At 41.5% G+C, this 11,441-nt stretch overlaps 1 protein-coding gene and 1 pseudogene across 1 annotated transcript in view; both read left to right on the top strand.

The window, feature by feature from the left end:
• LOC107667713 (dnaJ homolog subfamily B member 14-like) overlaps positions 1-5,646 on the top strand; it is a gene marked incomplete at its 5' end in the record, with an annotated part of 12,733 nt that extends 7,087 nt beyond the window's left edge. Inside the window, one exon of the mRNA XM_016459435.1 lies at positions 5,625-5,646. Coding sequence (XP_016314921.1) covers positions 5,625-5,646 — 22 coding nt within the window. The remainder of the gene's footprint in view (positions 1-5,624) is intronic.
• A 41-nt stretch (positions 5,647-5,687) lies between these two features.
• The window catches only part of LOC107667712 (laminin subunit beta-1-like), a 17,976-nt pseudogene continuing 12,222 nt past the window's right edge, over positions 5,688-11,441 (top strand).

Raw genomic sequence — 11,441 nt, 5'->3', positions numbered from 1 at the left:
AATTGTTGATTGTTGTAAATAAATATCACATTTGGAACTGGTCAGTGTTCAAAAAATGCTGGGAAATCGTAGCCCTACAATCACCCACTGACTTTCAAAGCTGCTAACGACTTTCTACTTCGAGGACCTTCATAGAAATGTAGTGGAGTGAAAAGTACAATATTTGTCTTTCAAATGTAGTGAAGTTAAAGTCATAAGTTCCCAGAAAAAATTATACTCAAGTAAAGTACAGATACTCAAAAAGTGTACTTAAGTACAATACTCAAGTAAATGTACTTAGTTACTGTCCGCCTCTGCTATTTTTAGAGAGTAAAAATAAGGAATAACGCAGGATTATTTAATATTTATTACGCAACTACCAGTTAAATTGCTCAATAAGCAAGTTGCACGCAATATCATAAAACAGCAGAACACATAATTATCATAAAACAGCAGAACACATAAATTTAAACACACAAGAAATAATGAAATAATATTATTATGAAGGATATGGTAGACCGGCATCCACTACTTCAGTCAAAATCGAGGGGTCAAGGGTATGTCCATTAGGGGTGTAACGGTACGTGTTTTCATACCAAACGGTTCATGTGGTAAATTCCAAATGGAAGTGATCATCCCTATGCCCTACTCCCTTCGAAGGGCAGAGCCCTTGGAGTGGAGACTTTGGGGTGAGCAGGGCACGTGCGTGCTATTATGTAGTCGTTTGGAATGCATTTGGCAAAGGGAGCGACGTCATTTCCTCATTATCTTCAGCTGGCATGTTCCCGTGACAACGCAGCACGGTGTCCATCAGCAGATGTCGCTGTTTTAATGGCATAAATGTCTTTTTATTGTTATTAGCATAACTGTTGCAAATAAACATACATTTTATATTTTATGGTCTTGTCATGTGGTTCTCAGTTCTGTTTGTCCATTGGTTGGTTTGTGTCATGTGACCCTTCTTGTCTGCTATACGTAGCCATCATGTTGTCATTGTTCCTTGTCGTGTATTGAAGCTGTAACCCACTGTCGGCGAGTCTAGTCTGTTTATGCCTCGTCAAGTCTGTTCATGTCTAGTCAAGTCTGTTCAAGCCTCGTCAAGTCAAGTCTGTGTCTCTAGTCTCGGTTTATGTTTGTATTTTGGATCACGTCTGTAAATAAACTGCACATGGGTTCTTCACTACGCTGGCCACAGAGGCTGTTCACGAACTCACAGACTGTCTTGTCATGGCCACGGAGGCCGTTCACGAACTCACTGTCTGCCCTGTCATGGCCAAAGAGGCCGTTCACGAACTCACAGTCTGCCCTGTCACGGCCACAGAGGCCGTTCACAAACTCACAGACTGTCGTTACGGCCACGGAGGCCGTTCATGAATTCAGTGCCTGTCCTGTTACGGCCATGGAGGCCGTTCATGAACTCACTGTCTGTCCTGCCACAGCCAAGGAGGCCGTTCATGAACTCACTGTCTGCCCTGTCATGACTAAGAAGGCCGTCCATGAATTCACTGCCTGTACTGTTACGGCCATGGAGGCCGTTCATAAACTCACTGTCTGTCCTTTCACGGCCAAGGAGGCCATTCAAGAACTCTCTGCTTGTTCTGTCTCAGTCAAGTGGTCTATCCATGTCTCTGCTCCGCCATGGCTTCCTGCTCTGCCGTCACCACCCGGCCGCCCTGCTCTGCCTGCACCGCCATGGCTCCCTCTTCTGCCTGCTCCACCATGGCTCCCGGTTCTGCCTGCGCCGCCATGGCCCCTCGCTCTGCCTGCTCCACCATGGCCCCTCGCTCTGCCTGCTCCGCCATGGCTCCCCAGTCTGCCTGCTCCGCCATGGGTCCCTGCTCTGCCTGTTCCGCTTCATGGGCCTGGCCCTCCATCCCTCCCCCTGTTCCGCCTTTGCTCTACCGCCCTCCTGGACTTGTTGGGTTTTGTGTTTGTTTGGGCGTCTGTAGCCGCCCTTAGAGGGAGGGATATGTAATGTGGGGTTTGGGTTTTGTTTCTTGTTCTGTTTTCATGTCTTTAATTTTGGAGTTTAGTCATGGTCCCTGTTTGTGTTTTGCTTCCCTTGCCCTCATGTATTCATGCTATTGGTTTCTTTGTTCATTGTGTCATGTTCTGATTGATTTTTGGTCTTGTCATGTGGTTCTCAGTTCTGTTTGTCCATTGGTTGGTTTGTGTCATGTGACCCTTCTTGTCTGCTATAAGTAGCCATCATGTTGTCATTGTTCCTTGTCGTGTATTGAAGTTGTAACCCGCTGCCGGTGAATCTAGTCTGTTCATGCCTAGTCAAGTCTGTTCATGCCTCGTCAAGTCAAGTCTGTGTCTCTAGTCTTCGTCTGTTTGGATGTTGTCAAGTCAAGTCAAGTCTGTTCATGCCTCGTCAAGTCTGTTCATGCCTCGTCAAGTCTGTTCATTCCTCGTCAAGTCTGTTCATGCCTCGTCAAGTCTGTTCATACCTAGTCAAGTCTGTTCATGCCTCGTCAAGTCAAGTCTGTGTCTCTAGTCTCGGTTTATGTTTGTAATTTGGATCACGTCTGTAAATAAACTGCACATGGGTTCTTCACTACGCTCGCCTTCAGTGGACTGATTCATTACACCAGGTTACCAATTAATTGCCTATAGCATCACGGCACAAGCGCTTATCGGACCATTATCACTATCAGCCCCCAAAATGTTTAGCATTTACTTACCCTAACATTGTTCCAAAGCCAGTTTTTTTGTTTGTTTTTTTTTGTGGAAAAACAAAGAGAGACTTTGTCTTCTCCATTCTATGACAATGAATGTTGACAAATTTAAGCTTGAAAAGGACGGAAGAGCACCACAGAAGCATCATAAATGTGGTCTATATATTTTTGAATGAGTATCTGTACTCTTTACTCCACTACATTTGAAATGAGTGTTGCAGTTACACATTACATTTTGCTTGGACCTAGATTTTTCTGTAGCAGTTTATTTCTGTGATACTGCCTATTACAGGAAAGTACTGCATCTTGTGCGTTTTGCCCTTACTCACCCAAACTTGTCAACAAGGCTACTTTATGTGAATGCGAGTTCCTAAGCAAGTATTATATATATATATATGTATATATGTATGCTATTTTTCACTTTCAGTTATCCTTTCACTTTAAGTTAAAGAGTGTATTTTAAGTAATTACAATTATAAGTGTTTTGTTTTTCACCATAAAGTTCAGAAATTTAGTACGTAGCATTTGGCTTTGGTGGTATGACAATATGAAATGGTAATGATGAATTTCTGGGGGGAAAAAGTGACAAAATATTGGTTTTAATGTCTAAGAAGCAGAACGTCTAATTCCATTAATGATGATAATTTTTTTATATTTTTAAAAGTAGTTTTATTTACTTACAGTTATATCCTGTTAACATCACCAGAGAACTAGCGGCGAATAATTAATGTTTCGCATTATTCACACACCACATAGAACCACAGATTTAAGAAGCAGGTTTTTTTAGTTATTGTTGCGAAAGAATCAGAAAGTGTGCGGAAAGCATAAACGTTTTAATGTAATAACTGTGCTAAGCTAAAACGTTGTTTTGCACCGCGCTTGCAATATGATGCCCAAAAATGCTGTTCGCGCTTGCGCCATAAAATCACGTTTATTCTAAAAAGAGCTGCCCCCAAAATGCTGTCTTGCAAGGCAGCTCACAATGTGAGACACCGCCAGAGTGTTTGGTGCGATACGGGGTTTGTAGCAGCACAACATGCGTAAACCAGCGTTTCAAATAATAGTCGGCCAAACATTGTCCTATCCTAACAAACCATACATCAATGGAAATCTTATTTATTCAGCTTTCAGATGATGCATAAATCTCAATTTCGAAAATGTGACCCTTATGACTGGTTTTGTGGTCCAGGGTCACATATGAGTCTCCTGAGCTCAAATCCCTCAAATATTTTGAAAACTAATGAAACACACCTTCAGGTCTCAGAAAAATACACACTTCTCATATCATTGGTCCCAAAACAATATACACTGGAAGAACATACGGTACTATGTATCACTGCAGAAACCTGGATAGACAAAAAGAGAAAGGGAAGGAGAAAAAGGAAATAAATAATTCAGCTGAGAAGAAGTGCTGACAGGAAGTAGTGGGAATGTGAAAGTAAGAGCTGGGATGAATGCAGGCGCTGGGCGTGGGAAACTGCTGGCCTGCTCTCTCCCTAGTGGCTTCCACAACAGTCGCACTACCGGACTGAATCTAAGGGTGTGGCAAAGCAACACTAATTCAGGGAATTCATGACTTTGGATGATTTATTTGGCATAGTGCTGCTCTTTTGTTACACCCTTGTTCCCACTAAATATCTATAATTTTCTATTTTTCAAGCATGTTTGTTGTGATTTTGAAGGGTTAGTTCACCCAAAAATGAAAATTCTGTCATTAATTACTCACCCTCGTGTTGTTCCAAACCCGTAAGACCTTCGTTCATCTTCGGAACGGACTTGGATGTCAATATAGACCCTGCACCAATGGCTTTAGGGCTATCCTCTCGATCTCCAAAGCTAAGGCACGAAGAACGGTCAAAATCAGTCCGAACGCAACAAGCGGCGGAACAGCTGATAGAGAGGCAAACACTTGTAGGTTGCCCACGTTCATACACAGTTCCAACTCAATGCAACAGCGGAGCTGAAAAGAACAGAGTAATTAGTCATGCAAACCACTGCTTGGTAGCATGAAGCACCCAGCATCTCTAGTGCACAATAATGTTTTATGCTGCAGTCACAATGCAGCCAGTCATGTGAAGCGAGTGTTGGTAGCAGAAGCGCCGCATCAATCACATGAAGTAGGCTGACCATGGTGAGCATTAATAGCTTGCCATAAGAGATACTCTTACACGTGAACTCATTCACACAGTAGCTCAGCTCAGTGTATCTCAGTTGGGATGAGAAGAATAATGATTAGTTATGCAAATAGCATTGGTAGCCTGAAGTGCCAAAACCATGTTGCACGACAAATGTGTGTTGCAAAACTCCACAGAGCCAGCTCATAGCACAGAGTCCACTATTTGTTCCAGCTCAAAACAGCAGTGAAGCTGAAAGAATAATTATTATTAGCCGGGCAGACTCGTGTTTGGTAGCATGAAGCGCCAAAAACCATAGCGCACGGCAAATGTCAACTGTGGAGTCCATGCTTAAAAACAGTCACATGAACAAGAGTTGGAAGCGTAAGCGCCAAATCAATGTACGTGCCCTAATTAATGCAGTGCACGAGTGGAGGCAGGAAAAAACCCGCTCACTCCGCAGCCTGAGTCACTATAGCATTAGGTGTAAAACAGCTTGCCATAGGAATTTACTCTAGATATGTGAGCGTGCCCACTGATTTGTTCTAGCTCAAAGCATCAGCGGAGCTGAAAGAAAAATGAACAGCTGGGCAGATTAAGGCTTGGTAGCCTGAAGCGCCAAGACCATAATGTATGACAAACACCCGCTGTAGGACTCCTAGAGTCTGTTCCTAAAAGCAGTACACGAAATAAGAGCTGGAAGCATAAGCACCAATTCAATGCACGTGCCTGCATTAGTGTAGCGCGGAAGTAGAGAGAGAGAGAGAGATAGGAAAACCGGTCTGCTCAACTCTACAACCTGAGCCATATAGCATTAAATGTTAAAACAGCTTGCCACTTAATGTTTCAGCTCAACGCAGCAGCAGAGCTGAAAGAAATATTATATTACTCGGGCAGACCAACGCTCGGTAGCATGAAGCGCCAAGACCATGGTGCACGACAAAATATCTGCTGCAGGACTCCTCAGAGTCTGCGTCTAAAAAGTACACGAACAAGAGTTGGACGCTTAAGCGCCAAATCAAATGAACGTGACTGCGTCAGTGCAGCGCAGCAGGTAACGTTAGAGAGAGAGAGGGGGGGAAACCCCGCCAGCTCACTGTTACAGCTTGCTATAAGAATACTCAGAAACACGTGAGCTCTTCCACTTATTTGTTTCAGCTCAATGCAGCAGCGGAGCTGAAAGAAATAGTAATTAGTCGGGCAGACTAATGCTTGGTAGCTCGAAGCGCCAAAAACATAGTGCACAAATAACTTCTGCTGAACGACTCCTCGAGAGTCTGCGTCTAAAACCAGTACACGAACACGAGTTGGAAGCATAAGCGCCAAATCATATGAAGGTGTCTGCATTAGTACAGCGCAGCTGGTAACGTTAAAGAGAGAGGGGGAAATCCGACTACTCACTGTTATAGCTTAAGAAATACTCTGAAATACGTGAGCTCTTCCACTTATTTGTTTCAGCTCAATGCAGCAGCGGAGCTGAAATAAATAGTAATTAGTCGGGCAAACTAATGCTTGGTAGCTCGAAGCGCCAAAAACATAGTGCACAAATAACTTCTGCTGCACGACTCCTCAGAGTCTGCGTCTAAAACCAGTACACGAACACGAGATGGAAGCATAAGCGCCAAATCAAATGAACGTGTCTGCATTAGTGCAGCGCAGCAGTAGAGAGAGAGAGGGGGAAAACCGCCTGCTCAGTTATAGCTTGTTATAAGAAATACAATGAAACAGTAAGCTCTTCCACTTATTTGTTTCAGCTCAATGCAGCAGCGGAGCTGAAATAAATAGTAATTAGTCGGGCAAACTAATGTTTGGTAGCTCGAAGCGCCAAAAACCATAGTGCACGACTTAACGTCCTAAAAATCAGTGCCTTTCATGTGGTTTAATAAACTTGAGAAACACTTGATCCAGGGAGGGGGTAGAGCAATGGGGATTTTATATCAGTAAACTCGCCCCTTAACCCATAGATTATATCTACAGTTTGTGTTGCCTGCGAGCTCGAGCCCGAGGCTGCTGTAGAGTATGCATCATCTAATCCGCAGCCGAAAGAATCGATTAGGAGCTTCCGGAGCGGGAATCAGATTTGACTAACCACCTGACTCACGAGGCGCTCTTCTGATGAACGCACGCGGTCTGGGGAAGAGAGCCAGAGAGAAGGGGATTAATTCCGTTCTCTCACTCTCTGTACACTCGGGCTCATCGCCGTCACCCCAAGCGTCGAGCTCGTGCGGCGCCTCGGCAACCGCAGAACCGGAACAGCAGGGGTTGAACGAACATCTCTCCTTCCTCAGAAAGAGAGCGAGCCCAGAGCGCAACTTACTCACAAACACAGATATCACGGATACAACAATAGATAAAGGCCGCAAAGCGGTCTTCCTACCTGTTTCCTTGTGAGTCTGTGTAACATGCATCCATACATACCGGAAAACTCATTGTGTCCGCCTTAGAGGAGTAAACTGCTCTATATAAATAGATGGCTTAGAACACAAGAATCTCTTTCCGACGGGCAACAGATGATTCGCTTCCTGAAGGAATAAAAATCTGATGAAATAGCGCGCAGCACACATATATAAGCATACACCGTATGCTTGAGGCGGTGCTAAGCGCTATTGGCCAATAAATTGGCGTGATGGTATAAGGGCTTCAGACATTCGTCACACCGGAGGTGTTCCCAAAGCGATGACGTCGTCGCAGCATTGAAGTTACCTATGAGAGGGAACTGTCGTATCATACTTTGTAGTTGTGGGCAGAGCAAGGCTTCATGAAACACTGAAACAGTCGAAGCAAATGTGCCGAGGCTTCGAAACAATTCGACACCCGCCTCTACGGTGACACCTAGTGGTCATTTTCAAGTTTTGCCCTGAAACAGCATTGGCAATGAATCAGTTAAGCGAATTGACGAATTATAACATATATTTTACCCATTTTTCAGGTTAGGGGAGTGGTTAGTGTGCAGGCCTGGCATGTTGTCAGAACCTGTTACTTTAGGTTCGAATACCGTGAGAAGCATGAATGTAATTATAATAAATATTTGAAAGTTGTGTTTTTATTGTTCTGTTCTTGTAATGTGTTGTAACATCTCTCTGACAACTGAATGAACTCTTTGTGAATATGTTATTTTGGTCATGAAAAAATAAACAATAATAGACATCAAGCCACAACTGGCATTTTTTTTTTTTTTACATATTATAAAGGTTTTAATTGAAATATATTAATTGTTCTGCTGCATTAACTCCACTTTTATACTTTGCGGGAGTTAGGTTAAAAATAGGCATTTTCAAAATTATATAATAAATGATCTGGAGTATTTTGAGCTGAAGCTTCACAGACACATTCTGGGGACACCAGAGACTTATATTACATATTAGAGAAAGGGGCAAAATATGTCACCTTTAAATCACAAATCAACTTAATCATGAATGAAACACTATTTTTTGTGTGTTTCTGCCTGTCTCAGCTGACCGGTGAGTGTTCCTGTAAGCCTGGTTTTGGAGGGACGACATGTGAGGAGTGCAGGGAACTGTTCTGGGGCAATCCTGAGGTCCAGTGCCACGGTGAGTCTGCACTGCGTCATTAAAACTGCTCCGTGCTGTGCTATCAGTGGGTGGAATCTGATTATCGCTGCACTAATATTTGTGCAAACTGTGCAGTGCAGTCGAATAGCATGTTTTCACCCTCAATTTTGTGCAGTACATGTACTTTAATTCCCAATAGCAGAGTTTTCATCAACACGTTTTCATGCAAATTTTGGGATTGTGCATGAAAATGAATGGATGGAAACACCAATATGCAAATAAATATTCAAAATTACAAAAATATATATAATTTTACTTTCTTGAACACATTAAATTACTGTAATGCATTTGAATGTTTTTTAATGCATTTAGTTTTTTTGAGGTTTTGTAGTTATCCTCAGTGACAACACTAGATTCTCATTGAATTATTCTTATTTCAAAATAAAATTATAAATAAAAAATAATAGATTATTACTCTGGAAATTAATATTTTCTTCTCTTGAACACATTTAGATGGAAACGCTTATTTTATGTATTTTTTATGATATTGTGATAAATTTAATTTGCAACTCGGATGAAAACATAATTAATGATTCATTAAATTCTCATGCACTTGTTAACATGACCTGAACATCAAGTGAAGATTTCAGACCTGACTGAACCAATTTGTTATGAAGCAGCAATGGCAAAAAAAAATTGCACATGAAGATATCCCTGATATGCATGAAAAAAATTGAAACAGCTGACAGTGTAAACGCGGCATATAACTCATTAACCACATACTGTACAAATACAAACTAACACACTCTCAAGGAAAAAACACTTTACCACCTCTGATTAGTTAACATTTTTACCTTATTTTGGAGAATTCCAGAAAGTCTTATTTATCTATTTCAGAGAAATCTCCAATATCTTTGCCAGCAGTTGATTTTAATGTAAATTGGTTCTCTTTAAGTGAGAAATTCTTAGTATTTCTTATTCTTGTGTAACTCAAATGCAAGATAGCATCCGAAAACTTAATGGATTCCTCCAATACATGGTTAAAATGTTACCAGACAATGTTTCCGTGGTAAGCTGACAAAGTTGCCCTTGTAAGACTGGGCTGCTACAAACAAATACATGCATGCACACAGCATAAATAGACTCCCAGAATGTTTAAACTGGTTGGAAAGTATATGCATATCTGTTTATTTGTGTCAGTGTGATTTATTCTCTTCTCTCTGAGTTCAAGAGACACAGAGTTTGTTTGAATAAGGGTCTGCTCTTACATTAAGCAGAAGTGTGTAGTATTCTTATTGAACTATAACCAAACAAACAATATCTCTCTTTTTCTCTTTTCCTGCTTTTTTATCTTTCTGGCACTCTTAAGTAAGCACTAATGCAAAACATCTCACGATTCAAGTGTATTATAATGATCTTCGATTCGGTCGAATAAACACCTTTAACGGTGTTCTTTTGTCAGAGAAAGATCATAAACCTGATATACAGCTAAAATGTTGTGTTTGTGTTTCAAAGTCAAGAGCATAAAAAGAGGAGGAGGAAATTCCAGTGGAGTTACACTAGCTCTCTTAATGCCAACAAAAATAAATGTTTTTTTTGCAAAGAAATCCTCTGTTATGAACCAAACACAATGGCATATTTCATGCCAATGACAAGAGGAACATAATATTAAATTATACCTTGCACAAACAAAATTCATCTATTTTCTGGACTATTACGATTTTTTGCATTGTGACATTATTTTCAAAAAAAACATTTTACCCCCAAATTCTCATTATTGTAATGGGTTTTTGTGGTTCTCCTCAGTGACAACTCTTATTAGATTCTCATTACTGCAATCTACAATGATTCTAATTTAAAAAGCTGTTTTGTATTCATACTAGTGCTATTTTAGTATCATTGATATACTATTATAGTTTTTGTTAATATTTTGAATAAGATTTTATTTTTTATATTTTGTTTTAATTTTGAATGTAGTTAATTTTGTTAGGTGTAATTTTTATTCGTTTTTTTATGAAGTGTATTTCGTTTTAGTTATTTTATTAATATTACTTCAACTTACTGGCCTTGGCAACTAACTGAAATAAAATAAGTATATATATTTTTTTTTTCAGTTAGTTTTTCTTTTAAAATGTGTTTTTTTAAGTTAATAATAACACTGATCCATACTGTACAGTTTATTTGTTTGTTTGTTTTCCCACTGCCATAATGAGAATACAATTTTTTTATAATTTAATAATAAATGGTAAAAAAAAATGTGTTACTAATAATTAAAAGTAGTGGTACTAACAATAGGCTTAATATATATATATATATATATAATTTTTTTATTTTTTATGATTAAATATGATCCAGACACTGTCTTTAGGAGACCCACATTTTCCCCAGTTCCCTTTCAGTCGGTCACTCCCGACGTTACGTCGGATGACCGACGAATTGGGATCCTACCAAAAGGCCTCTTGCACTCCGCAACCAGTTGAGCTGCCAATGGAACGTGCTGGGCCCTCTACAAGGAGCATACCAGCCGTATCCTTTGGCGCTCCTCCCAACGACCAGATGTTGATCACTGCATCGGAGCGTGAGCCAGAGCTTTCTGGAGAGGAAGGTTCGGCTGCACTGCTGTCCTCCGGGACTGTAGCAATGCCTGAATCGTATCCGGAAATAACGGCTATGCTTTAGATTCGGCTGCTCTACTGTCCTCCGGTACTGTAGCAATGCCTGAATCGGATCTGGAAATAACGGCTATGCTTTCCCGGGCCGCCGTGGGGGTAGGGCTCAAGTGGAGACTTCCACCGTGTCCCGAGCCCTCAAGGTTGCACGTTTGGTTCTCGGGGTGGTCTGCGCTGGTTCTCAGTGCCTTTCTTCCCGGAGGTGCATGAGGAGCTCACCAGGTTGTGGACGGCACCTACTTCGGGAGATGGTGAATGCACCACTCCCTCCCCCGGAGGAGGGCCTGGCGGAGAATCTTTTGTTTTTTTCCGCCACTGACCTCTCGGTCGGTGGTACTCAAATACTCGACAAAAGAGCAATTTCCTCTATCTCTGGGTCCCCAGAGGGGACGGGGGGTTGTGGACGATCCAGTGTCGTATCACACTCACCCTCCTCTCTCGCCAGTGAGCAGCAGTGGGCGGATCGGGAGGACGAACCAACGGACT

This window comes from Sinocyclocheilus anshuiensis, unplaced genomic scaffold (assembly GCF_001515605.1).
Source record: "Sinocyclocheilus anshuiensis isolate Anshui unplaced genomic scaffold, SAMN03320099.WGS_v1.1 scaffold2145, whole genome shotgun sequence".
Taxonomy (NCBI): Eukaryota; Metazoa; Chordata; class Actinopteri; order Cypriniformes; family Cyprinidae; genus Sinocyclocheilus; species Sinocyclocheilus anshuiensis.
Note: the sequence above shows the minus strand (reverse complement) of the source record. Positions and strands in the feature narration are given on the sequence as shown.